At 47.7% G+C, this 13,209-nt stretch overlaps 1 protein-coding gene across 5 annotated transcripts; it reads right to left on the bottom strand.

Annotated features, from left to right (window-relative positions):
- Window positions 1-945: 945 nt before the first annotated feature.
- TINCR (TINCR ubiquitin domain containing) lies at window positions 946-13,209 on the bottom strand. Of its 5 annotated transcripts, XM_063161102.1 has the most exons (5): window positions 12,907-13,209; window positions 5,766-5,872; window positions 5,454-5,661; window positions 3,559-3,668; window positions 946-3,020 (listed from the first exon to the last, which is right to left on the bottom strand). In XM_063161102.1, the coding sequence occupies exons 1-2, from the start codon at window positions 13,164-13,166 to the stop codon at window positions 5,869-5,871; spliced, it is 264 nt and encodes an 87-aa protein (XP_063017172.1). In that variant the 5' UTR covers window positions 13,167-13,209; the 3' UTR covers window positions 946-3,020; window positions 3,559-3,668; window positions 5,454-5,661; window positions 5,766-5,868. The 5 variants fall into 5 exon arrangements, 2 of the variants coding, with proteins under 2 accessions (XP_063017172.1, XP_063017171.1); XM_063161101.1 differs by having other exon boundaries at window positions 5,454-5,872; XR_010028417.1 differs by lacking the exon at window positions 12,907-13,209 and having other exon boundaries at window positions 946-3,290; window positions 3,559-3,685; window positions 5,454-5,868.

Genomic DNA, 13,209 nt, shown 5'->3' with positions numbered 1-13,209 from the left:
CCATTTAAAGTCATTTATGGTGGTTGCAAAGGCTTTTCTGAGTAGATATACAAGTTATGTTGCCATAGCTTCCAGGAGGAGCTTGAACTCAGCTCATCCATCTGCCTTCACCACGCCTCACACTCGTTCCTTGCTGAGTTTCCATGAGATGTGCAAATTCTCATTCTCAGCTCGGGGTATTCCATGATTCATCATCAATCAATCAATCAATCAATGCCTGCATTGTTCTCACCCTGGATCTCTCAGGTAGGGCACAAACTCAGGTAACCCTGAAGCACTGACCTGCAGCTCTAACAACACAGATATTCCACCTCAAGGGTGAGAAAACCTTCAGCTTCATTCTCTGTTCCCCACGGCCTGGGGAAATGCAAAGCAGATCTGCAGTAAAAGCAGTTTTATCAACAAAATATCACTTTACTTGCCATTTGACATGAACAAATACCTCTTCCACTTGGCTTTTCAGGCTCCTGCGTGTTTAATCCCACAGTAAATTTAGATTCCGTTACAAATCTAAATATTTCTCTTCATTTACAGCATTTAGCACCAAACATGGGAAAAAACAGTGACAAGAACAAGAACAACAGCAACGACACCAGTGGCAGCACCACAGCCACAAGGCCATCGGGATTAGGAGCACATTTTGTGGCAGATTGAAATTTCAGCACCTCAGCCCCTGTGCAGAGATTGGAAATTACCCCGTGGGTTTGGCCCGTGGTGTATGAAACAGAAAAACAAAAAAAAACAAGGCAATCATTGAATTTCCAGAGTGGGTGGAATCTGTCTGTTAGGTTTGCACACACACACACTATCAGGGCTGCCAGTGCCTAAAGGCAGCCTGATATCGAGTTTGTGCCTATAAAACACAACAGACTCTCCCCTCCTGATCCCTCACAGAGCAGGAGCAGAGCTGAAGCCATCACACCATAACAAAGGCTGGCAAAACTGTTTATTTATAGGGGATGTTGTTCCCCACAGCTTTTATTCCTCGGTGTGATTTGCATTACAACTGGATCCTAATTGTCCAGCCAGGTATACACTTTATATACAGATATATACAATATATATATTAGTATACACTTTATATATTACAGAAAGTTTATTAATATATTTTTATTAAGAAATTCAGAGACTACTTCACTACAGGTTGACTTAATTGGTTTTTTTTTTACTTAAAACACTATAACTATTGGTTAATAAAGAAACTCCTTATTGGTAAACAAATATTTATAACACATTTCACATGTTTACAGTACTAGGTGCAGCAAGTGAAGATAAGAATTGTTTCTCATTCTTTTCTCTGATCTTCTGAGACTTTTCACAGAATGATGCCTGGGAAAGTTGTGTTTGTGTGCACCATTGTTAGAAGACTTCCACCTGCCAGGAAAGTGAAATATCCTCCACAGAATATTTCTTTAAGCCCCTTGAAGAACCTGGGGCTTGCCTGCCCAGCTCTCCCAGCTGCTTGCTTGCAGAATGTAGATTTTTCTATATGAAAAATATAGAAGAAACAGCTCCCCTCAAATCAGAAATGCAAAGTTCACCCTCATATTTTAGGCACATCCTCTGTCACATTGACCTGCACTCCTCTGACCTGAGCTGGGCTTGCAGAAGCAAAGTTGTTGTTGCTACTCCTGGTGTAGCTCAGAGATCTCTTGGGGTCCATGTTTATTACATGAGTTGTTACTATTAATATTTTTTTGTTATGAGGAAACATTAGAGTAAAAATAATGTATGTAGTGACAAGAAAGAAATTGATAATAATAATAATTATCAAGAAGAAATTGATAATACTTAGGAATTAATTAGGTTATGTACATAATTAATATATATTAAAATATATAATTATTAAGTATTATAACATTGAATTGTTGTTTTAGAGTTTGTAATAGTTGATAATTTTTTTCCTCCTGAGAAGCTGAGAGGCCTCAGGAACAAAATGCAAACATTGATTATCTGCTGCTGTGGAATGCAACAGGTACATCTGTGATTGGTCTCATGTGGTTGTTGCTAATTAATGGCCAATCACAGTCAGCTGGCCATTTGTTATCATTCTTTCTTTTTCTATCCTTAACCAGCCTTCTGATGAAATCCATTCTTCTATTTTTTTAGTATAGTTTTAATGTAATATATATCATAAAATAATAAATCAAGCCTTCTGAAACATGGAGTTAGATCCTCATCTCTTCCCTCATCCTTGGGCCCCTGTGAACACCCTCACAGAGAACATTTCCAGTGTTGTATTGCACTCACATTCCAGGGGAAAATGCCACCAGGCTGGGGGGACAATGGGGGACAATGGCCCAGAGCTGCCCCTGTGCCCTGCAAGGGAATGAGCAGCAGCTGGAGAGGGTCTGCGAGGGTTCTGGGGGAGGGAAATCCAAAATGAAGGGGCCCAAAGGACAGGGACAGCCTGCCTGAGACCCTGGCAGCTCAGCCACCGTGCTGAATTCCCCTGGATGCAGAAAAACCCGTGGTATTCCCAGAGCTGCCAGCGCAGACTCATTGATCAGCAGGCAGGGCAGGAAATTCAATGTTGTGGGTGAATTAAAGCCAGACTGCACAAGCTGCATCTGTTCCCCCGTTCCCTCTGGATACAACGCTGATGGAACTTTAAAAAGCAAATTTAGCCAGGAAAGCTGCCAGGCTGATGGGCCTGTGAGCTGAACCATTTGATGCACGCCTGTCTCAGGTGCAGGAGGAGCACAGAGGAGCCACTGAGACACGTCCCAACCTGAGATGCCTGCCTGGAGCTCAGCTGCTGCTGGGGATGACCTGCCTGGGCTTGTCTTCTGCTCAGCAGGAGGAGGAGGAGCTGCTCTGGCTGCAGCTCCAAGGAGGAGGAGGTGGACAGCAGTCCAATATTTGGGTATTCCCACGTCTGTGATGCTCCATCAGCAGCAGGATCCCAGAGTTCAGCAGTCCCGGGCACAGAGCAGCACTGTGAGGGTGCAAACTTCTCCATCCTGCAGCACACACCTTCCTAACACACCTCCAGTGCTGCTCCTTGGGCTCGTCCACACCTGTGTTCACAGACAAGGGAAACATCCATTTCACAGCAGCTCTCACTGGCAGCATCCTTCCTGGTGCCCAGGCAGCTCCCCACAGCAGCAGAGTTAATTTGGTCATTACAGATATCCCCCTGAGCTGCACAGAGCCTTCCAGAGCTGCCCAGAGCTGCCAGCCACAGGCAGGAGGTGTCAGAGTAGAGCCTGGAGCTAATCCAGCTCAGGCCAGCTTGCCTTTTCTGCAGAAAGGCAAAACTCCAAGGAGCCTGGCTGGTTTGGAAGGACCTAGGAAAGCAAGGAGAGACAGGACACCTCAAATAAAACTTATTTTTCATCTAGGTGTGTCCAGAAGAGGATTGGAAGCATCCCTCTGCCCATTTGGTGATCCAGCCTTCTTGGCCAGACTCAATTAAACCCCCAACATCTAAATTCCACTTTAAAAAGTGGCTTCCACCTACTCAGAGCACAGCCCCTGTTCCCAAGTGTCCTGCACTGGGTTGTGGCACAGAGGAAAAAAGCAGAAATACCTCAAATAGATCCAGTTGGTTTTTACCTCTTTTTATGCTGGTCCTGTGGCTCTTTCTAGGTGGTTTTTGCCTACTCCTTGCCACGTGATGAGATGCATCATTTGAAGGACAGCAACCCAAACCAGCTCTTCCTGCTCTGAAGAAAGGCAGCAACTGCACTTAGAATGAAAGATTGTCAGGCAGATTTGAGGCGTCAGTCAAAGCCTATCTCTGAAAAAAACATTAGTCCAGGCAGCTCCCCACACCAGCACAGTTAATTTAGTCTTCCCAGATATCCCCCTGAGCTGCAGAAAGGTTCCAGAGCTGACCAGAGCTGCCAGCTGCAGGCAGGAGGTGTTAGAGGAGATATTGGACCTAATTCAGCTCAGGTCAGTTTGCCTTTTGCAGAGTAAAAGACTGTGATTATCAAGCAAATCCTGTCTCCCAGGCTTTGTGAAGCAAACTGAACCTTTTACTGGATGAGGGGCACAGATTTAGAACTCTGTTGTTCAGGTCGTCCCATCTCCAGCGGCACACATCCACTTTAATATTATTATTCTAATTTTAATTATTATTTATGGCTGCACACAGGGCTGTGTGAGGCACTTCCCAAGCACTCAGGAAAGTACTGGCTCTGCTCCAGGAAATTCATTATTTCAGGACAGACAGACATGCAGAGGCACTGCATGGTCCAGTGGCAGAACTGCTGACCCAACAGTCAGTACCTGCCTTGCTGGTTGACCTTGGAAAACTCACATTCCTTCTTCCCACACTTGGTCCCATCCCACCCTTTGTCCATCCCATTTGCTTTAAAAAAAATGTTCAGCTGGGACTGTGTTCATGTTTTTGTCTCAGAATCTCTTTCTGTGCAAGTTCTTAGGGGGGTTGTTTTTGTTCTTTGGGGAAAAAAAAAAGAAAATTAAAAATTCTGTTTTCCATAGAATTTTCCCAAATGCTTGTGTGGGGAAAAAAAAAAAAAAAGCATCAAGTGTTTTCTCATGGCCAAAAAACCCCAGAAAATTCAGATTTGGCAAGTTTGCTAACAGTTGCCAGTCACTGGAATTTTCTGGGGAAAGCACTGTAGAGATGAGTGAAACATCCATTTTCTTTTCCTGAAAATAAGTTTGAACCTAAAAATCAACTTGTCCTGTGAGTAAGGAACTGGGGAAACCCGTTCTTCCGCTGATTTGTATTACAACTGCTTTTTATTTCTTCCTTTCTTGGTGCTCCCAGCTTACTGCAACATCCTCGGGGCCCCTGATGCCCTCCAGACCTTCCCAGCAAAATCTTGGCTGTTCCAGCAGGTTTTTTTTGCTTTGCAGGGGCTGGTTTGAAGCTGGGCAGGAACTGGTTGACCATCATATCTAAATGCCAGCTGGTCACCTGGCTGCTGCATCCCAAACCAGGCGGGGAGCCAGAGGTGGAATTACCTCTCCTTCAATAGAATATTAACTTAAATGTCTCTCCTCTACCCAGCTGCTGTTTGCTCATGAAAATTGCAGGAATCCTGGGTCTGTGAGACCTCTCCTTTTCCATCAGGTTGGGCTGAATCAGGTCAGCTGGTTCAGGAGTTATTGCAGCAGGGGAAAGCAGGGGACCAGCTGCACATAGAAGAACACGAGGAGGGTCATTGCTGCATAAACCTGGCTCTAAAATGAGGCAGTTTTGGGGTACCTGTGGGTCTCCCTGAGCTCAGGTGAGTGGTGGCTGTAGCAGAAATCAGCCTTTGGAGAGGCTGCCAGGCTCCAGGACTGTCTCTAGTGCACTCACCACTTTTTGCTGTGCAAAGCCTGTAACCTGGAAATGGGGCTCCACTGTGCACAGAGTGTTCTGGAGCCCAGACAGTCCATAACCTGAGTTATTTACACCTGGATGGACAGGCTGAAAGGGAAAAATCATTATTCCACATATAGGAAAACAAAAGCCAAGAGCAGCAACTTACTGCAGAATCCTGAGGAGGAGTCAGGAGGAGGCTCAGATGTCCCATGTCCCATCTGGGGCCCTAAGCAAAGCCCACCTCAGCTCCATTGCCCAGAAATTCCCTTTTCCTGGGCATTTCACTGATTCGCTGCTCTCAGGAGCTGAGTCAGTCTCACCACACTCCTCCTCCGTTGGCAGCTGGGTCCACATGGCACGCTGATGAGGGAACACTGTTGGTTGTTTTGTTTGGGTTAATTATTCATGGGCACCATGCTGGAAACACTCGGAGCTGCTTTCTGAACGGTCCTTGAGCTGGCTTGCAGGAGGGACTTACCAACACTGGTGGCCAGGCTGCCTTTCCATGGGCCAGCTCTCTTCCATCTGCTTCCTTCAGCCCTTGTCACACTCCCTCATGGCTTGGGCTCTGCTCTTTGGCATTATCTGAGTAAAGAAAGAGGCAAATACTTGGAGATGCAATCAAAAATGGCATTTCACCAAGCAGGCACTGACCCTGACGTGTGGAGGATGTAAAGCTCACCCTCTGGCTGGTTTTGGTCTTCAATCACACTAAATAACTCAGAATAAGCCACTTGCAGGGTTTCCAACCCGTTTATCCTTCCACAGAAGATGCCTTCACCCTCCTTCAGATAATCCACAACTGTCTGGAAGCCTTTTTCTCACAAGCAAGGCTCTCCCTCTTTAGTGCCTGCCCCTGGAAATCCATTTTTCATCTTAGAACAAGGGTGGTCTGTAGCTTTAGGAGCACTTTGAGAATGTTTGCAGCAAGACAGAGCTTGAACTGCTCTCAACACATTCACCCTCAGGCATTAGCACTGAAGGCAGCTTTCAGGGGCTGTGGGTCTATCAACATCTTCTGACAGGGGTCCAGACCCTCCACAGAAGGCCTAAACTTAGCAAAGTAGAATTATTTTCTGTTATTCTTCTGAAAACCCTTAGAAATCACCCAGTGCTATCCCCTGGGGTCTCCAGAACAGAACCTAAAGCTCTTCCAAGTTTGTTGGGGCTGGGATTTGCTTGGAGGGCTCATTATCTCGCCTTGGACTGCAACTAAGAGCAGGGCTGAGTCTTTTGACTCCTGTGAATTGCTGTTTGCAATTATGTTTTCATTTTATGACCAGAAACTGAGCCTGTGCTGCAAATATTTCATCAGATCTTAGAGAATTTCAAAGTCTGTGGGATGGGAGTTTTTGGCTGTGTTCTAGCAAAGGATCAGTCTAGTGAGGCTGAGATCAATCTCTGGTTGGGTTTTCTGTAAAACACAGAGCAGGATTCATATTTCAGCACTTTCTTTTTCACTTGAAATTTCAGGGGGTTTTGACAGCCAAGGGTTTGCTGTGAGCCCACCCTGTAGCATATCTGTCCCATAAAACACCATGACAGAGGAGGGGGGATTTATCCCAACTGGGCAAAACCCTCACCTGAAATAAATCAGCACAACCACAGAGCAGTCCAGTGAGCTGGGCCACATCACACCAGAAAGAAACCCACGTCAGGATGTGCTTCCCATTCATTAACTCTTTGCCTAGAACCCCCTGGGGATGTGTCAGCTCAGCTTCATCTGCTGCAACCCCATGCAACTGCACAGGGAGGAATCCAAGCCCTGTGCACCACGTTCTCCATCACTGCAACCCTGTGTTTTTGTCAAATGAGCTTCTTGGGCTGAACAACGAGTAAATGAGCTAAACACAGGTGTGACTCTCTGACCTGGGTGCTGTGAGGTGCCAGCAGAGGTAACTGCACTAATGCTGTCAGAACTTAAAAATCACTTAACTGAGGACACCAGGAGAGAGCTTGGCCCGTGAATAACACACATAAATACCAGAGATGCAGCCAGCCCCCCACCTGGCTGTTGCCTCAGTAACACATCCCTGGGAGGATATTTTTAAGCCAGTATTATTTATCTGGTAGGTGGAAGCAGGCCCGTTAAGGCCACACCAGGTCAGCATATGTCTAAGCATGCACTGAAGAACTTAATTAGTTCTCCCTGAGTAGAGAGACTCCCAGCGCTATTTAGAGGATCGTTATCCCACCGTGAGGTGCCTCAGAGCCTGCTGCCAGGCCTCAGCTTAACAGGGCAAGGCTGGAAGAGCTGGATGGGGGTGAAGAGTCTCCCCCTCCATGCTGAGGAGTAATTGCTGAGCGGCCGCAGGAGCGGGAGGGTCAGTGCAAAGAGCAGGCATCACAAAAGCACTCTGAAACTCGGAGTAAAAAACTTATTTCAGGGTCGAATTGCGTAGACCCCATTACTTTTTTTTGCTGTTTCTAGAGGTCCAACATCACTTGCTGTGCTTGGTGACTGTGTCCCAGGCAATTCCAGGGACAGGACAGTGATGTAGGTGTGCAGTGAGCCACTGCTGAGTGCTGTCTTTATGTCCTTACGTCACCACAGAGCCAAACTCCATAGGCAGGAGTTCAGCACCAGCTAAACTGGACCCCGTGCAAGTGGCTCAGTCACAGTTTTCATTTACAGTTCCAAAAAATCAGATAGTCTAAACAATGCCAAGAAGGGAATGCAATGGGCTCCCTGAGGATGGATGGGTTTGTTATTCTGGCAGGAGGTAAAATATCCATCCTGGAGCGAATGGACCTTTGGAAAACCAGACTGAGCAGCCTCTGGAGGATAAAACAGCTTCCCAAGCATGTCAAAGCTTCTGTAAGGACTGGCACTCACAGGGGACACTGAGGCTGGATTGCAGGAGAGGGAGGAACCTGGACATGCTTATTTTGACCTGAGAGTGGCTGCGATACACAACGTGGGACCTTGGTGTGCTCTTGGAGCTGTCAGGAGTTTTTCCTGGATGAGTTGTTATGGTAACTGGGCTAATGCCCTGAGATAGATGCTTTCAGGTGGCTCCAGGCCAGAAAATCAACACCAATAGATTCCAGATAATAGACTTCTGCTGCACTCAGCGCTGGCGTCGACTTTATTTAACCTGTTCACCAACGACTTCCTGAACTCCACTCTCCAGGCAGGCCATGGATGATGAGAAAAGCTGCCTGGCCTCAATGAACCCCAGCTTCCAAAAGGCTGAGGGGACCCATGTCCTGCATGGCTGAGTCTGTGCCAGTAAATCAAATGTGCCTGGGACGTTCTCCTGCCTTTAGAGCACAGCTGGCACAGAATGGCCAAGGATTTCCTATTAAATTCTCACTCTGCAAATCTGTGTGGACACATCCAGGCATCCCATAAGGAGCAGTCCCTGGCCCATGCTGGATCCTGAAATCCACCTGGACTGAGCCAAAAATTGCATTGTAACAGAGAGAAGTCCAGGCACTGCTTAATTTATCAGCACAGACCTTGCCTGGGTGACTGCTAGAGGAGCCTGGAACCAAGAGCAAAGGCTCTGTCAGTGTGCTTGTGCTTACACCACACACAGACCCAGCTGGAACTGCACATCCCCAGGAGCAGGCAGTGAGAGGCACAGTGGGCATGTCTGGGGATTGCTCTGGATCAGCCACTGACATCCTCTGCTTGAAACAGCTCATGGGTTACACAGAGGATTCACCAGTTCAAGGGAGTATTCCTCCACCTCCCACTGAACACCCAAACACAGCCAAGAAACGATCAGCAAGGAGCAGCTGATTCCCTGTGCCCACTACCCAGCCCAGGTCAGGCTGTGCCACTAATCACACACTCTGGGCCAGAAGGCTGAGAGGCCAAAAGCCCCAACTTGACTGAAACTGCTTCTTTTGTACCCTGATCCCATACAGGTGGACCTGACTGGCCACTTAATCAACACATTTCACATGACTGGCGACAAGACGCGTGACAATTAACAAGACACCATTTGTAAACAGCCTTATGGGCAAAACAGCTTATTACAAAGCGCCAGATTTTCTAGAATTCTTTCTCTCCAGCTCCCTGAAGTCTCCCAGGTTGATTCATGGGAAAACTTATCTGCCTTTGTCTCTCTCTCTGACCAGACTATTGCGTCCACCTCCAGGGGTGCCCCGTTCAGTGGTGCTCCAACACCAGCAAGGAGCCAGAAAAGAGCTCCAAGGAGTTCCAAGGAGTTCCAAGGAGCTCCAAGGAGCTCCAAGGAGTTCCAAGGAGTTCCAAGGAGCTCCAAGGAGTTCCAAGGAGCTTCAAGGAGTTTCAAGGAGCCCCAAGGAGTTCCAAGGAGTTCCAAGGAGTTCCAAAGAGTTCCAAGGAGTTCCAAGGAGTTCCAAGGAGTTCCAAGGAGCCCCAAGGAGTTCCAAGGAGCTCCAAGGAGTTCCAAGGAGTTCCAAGGAGTTCCAAGGAGCTCGCTGCACCTGACAAAATTGAGGAAGAGTCATGCCAGCCTCAGAACTCCCACGTCACCACCAGACCAGCTGAGCAGCTCCCTGGCCCTGCCTCCAGAGCCAGCCAAACGGGTTCTGCCGTGGTGTGGCCCACAGTGCCAGCACTGAGCACGCCTTGGGCGTTTGGGACAGCCCATTGCATGCCCAGGGATGCTTTTGTACCATGCTGGGTGGTTCTGCTCATGCCAAGACACACTGCTGGTCTCCTGTTGGGCACTGATGGCTTCAACACCACATGCTGGCCCATGGCCACTGAGCTGGGGCATTTCTCTGCTTGTTCATTCCCATTTCAACTGTTGCTTTGCTTGTTTCACCCACTGGCAAACCATGTTATTGTAATGTGTCACTCTGTAGGGCAGAAACTGGTTTTGAGTGAGTTCTTTTCTCAGGCTCCACTGCAACAGGACTGCAATTTCAGTCAGCACAGCAGTAGTGTGATTAACAGGCTCTGCACAAAGGGGAATTGCATCCTAGGTGGATGTGGTATTTGCAGCTCTGGCCAGCCCATGTGTTTTCCCAGGGCGAGAGGTCATGTTGACTGATCTCCAAAACGGCTTGCTCCAACTTTTAAACATTAAGGTCTAAATAAATTTTCAGCATTAGCTGGTATGCTGATCCCTTTCCTGCCAAGCTACCGCCTTAAGTGAATTTTTATGACTAAGTTACAAACCCCAGAAAGTACGAGCAAGAAGTGGAATTGCTGACTTGGCCTTTGCTAAATGCCAATTATCTACAAAGGCATTAGGCAGGGAGGGGAGGATGAAAAACAGGGTCATTTTCATGTTTTCTCTGGTTCAAAGCAAACTGTCCCGTGAGCCCACTGCAGGAACACACAGCATGCAGAGTGACCATTAATATTTATAGGCACGACACTGAGCTGCAGACCTTGGCAATCACAGCAACTCCACTTCTGGGATGAATAGTGCTCTGTTGGGCTGGTACCTCGGTGCACAAGAGCAAGGAGGAGACATCAAGATTTTCAGGGAGAACTGAAGAAGTAGCTGGGCAGGGATCCATACTTCACTGAGTTGGTGAAACACTAAAAACAACTCTTAAATCCTCAGGACTGCTGGCCAAATGCAGCACCATGTTTTCACTATCCTCTCTGCTCCTAGACAATCCCAACAGAACAGAGCTACTCTTGTAATAGTCCCCATGGTTATTCACTGCTTATTGCCCAGCTGATACAGACCACTGTATTTCCAAAGCCACTATTGGTGCAACATGGATTTATAATACCTAAAGATCTGCCTGAGTGATCTTGAGACTCAAACTGGTGCTGTAATCTCAGTTACAATGCAGCCTTCTCCCACTTCATATTTCCTAAGTCCCAGTGGCAGCGAGAGACAGGCATCTAAAATCCTCTAAACCTCTCTGTGCTGAACACCTGGCAAGGTGCTGAGTCACAGCCTGCCCTCAGCCCCACATCTCAGAAAAATCTCGGGGAACTATCCTCCCATAGCTCAGCCACCCCATGAACCTTTAGAGAAACTTGTCCCCAGTATCTGGACATTTATAAAAATGCCTTTGGGAGTGGGTGAGGTTGGCACAACCCAATAATCCTTTATGTCAAAAAAAAAAAATCAAGGGGATATGACTTCAGGTAGACACTGGGCACTCCCCACATTGCAGCCAGGCCTGGAAAAGCAATAGGAGATTTGCCAAGGGCGCCAGTTTAGGAACCAGGTAAGTTAGCAGGAAATCCATGGAGAAAAATATTAGAAATACCACTTTGTTTTTAATGTACTCACAAAAATTGAGCTGGGACTTGGAGCAACAGGCTCTAGATTTTCAAAAATGGCCAGTGACTGCAGCTGTGCCCTCGGGACTCGGCACACCAGGGCAGGATCTCCTGGTGAGTTTTGCATTGCTGCAGCATGTGGGAAGGTGCACAGCACCTTATGGAAAGGTTTCCTTTTTATGGAAACCAGGCATCTACCAAACAAGCATGAGTATGTGCACTCCATCAACTCAGACCCTCCAAATCCTTTTTTGCTTTCAAAAATTCAGACTGTAAAAAGTAGGAAAATAAATACTGGAAACAACAACAAATAGAAGTGCTTCTGCCATTAAAAACCAGGTGAAAAGGAGGAGCTGAGCCAAGTTAATCAGAGAACTGAAATGAGATGTTGGAGAAAAGGGCCGTGGGTGACTTGGGGCTTGCAGTTAGCTGAGTGATGTGAAATCTCCTGTGTCTGGCTGAGCTCTGAAAGGAAATGCTTTATTAAATCTTCTTTGTGTGAGATTTCAAGCTGCCTCTGGACTGGAAAATAGGACCATTGCAGTGTGTGGGATATAATCAGGAACTCAAGTCTTTAGTGCAGAGTTTTCTGCAGAGGAAACTCTGATCAGCATAGACACATAACTCAGAGGGCTCAGGATTTAGAAAGATGAATTAGACACCACATGCCCACAACATACCTCTTCAGCCCAGTATCCCCAAAATGCTCCACAGAATTAATCATGCTGGCAGCAACAACCCAGCATTAGGAAAGACAGTGCAGGTGGGCATAAATTCACCACACTGAATCAAAACTGTCCTGTGGGCCAGTGAGTCCAAGGTCCATTATCTCAGCTTTCATCCCCACTAGAACACAGTGCTTGCTGTGATTGATCTGCCATGCCCTGGCTCTCCTGGGAGTCTCCAGGCTCACTGTACTTTCTGCTGTGATTCAGACACATTTTGGGCAGCTGCAGCCCTTGCCATCCCTGTCCACACTGCTCGTGCTCTGCTGTAAGCTGGCAGCACCCCTCCTGTCACAAGGACCGTGCCGCCCCCAAAAACCTGCAGAAAGCATTTCCTACAGAGAAGCAGGGAGACACAGGCACAACAGGACAAGAAAGAGGTTCCCAAACACTCTCCCACGTCTCACAACCTCCCCTGCCTTTTTCTTGTCATGTTTCTCTCTCTGTGCTTGGCTGCATATCCAGGAAAACGAGACCTGACCAGAGACAGGACAGGCAGCAGCAACCTCCCATGAGCTGCTTATTCCACAGCACATGTCTGGATTTGAAGAGCCTGGGGCCTCAATCCTGCTGGAAATGGCAGGATCTGAGTTCCTGGTCTGCTTTCTACAAACCCTGACAATAAACTGTCCCAAGGGGCTGAGACACATCGAGCATTCCCCTTCCTCTGCACCACCCCCAGGGCAGACGAGCTCCTCGCCTACCTTTTATTGCTGACAAGGAGCAGGACAGAACCATTCTGGATATTGGCTTCCTTGAGGGTCTCATGCTCCTCGAGCTGCCTGGAGTTGTAATAAAACGTCTTCTTCCAGGAGGTGATGCCCTCCCGGACCAGGAGAGCCCGCAAGTCCATCACGGTGTCCCTGGGCCGCACCGTCAGGGGCATCATCAGGTCCTCATCGGCCAGGTGCACCTTGATGTGGTACCTCTTCCACCGGGACAGGCTCCTGCGCAGCGTGTCCATCCTCCCCAGCTCAGCAGGGCCTCTGTGGCAGAGCAGAGCATCG

This window comes from Melospiza melodia, chromosome 7 (assembly GCF_035770615.1).
Source record: "Melospiza melodia melodia isolate bMelMel2 chromosome 7, bMelMel2.pri, whole genome shotgun sequence".
Taxonomy (NCBI): Eukaryota; Metazoa; Chordata; class Aves; order Passeriformes; family Passerellidae; genus Melospiza; species Melospiza melodia.
This window is presented reverse-complemented; position numbering and strand designations above follow the sequence as displayed.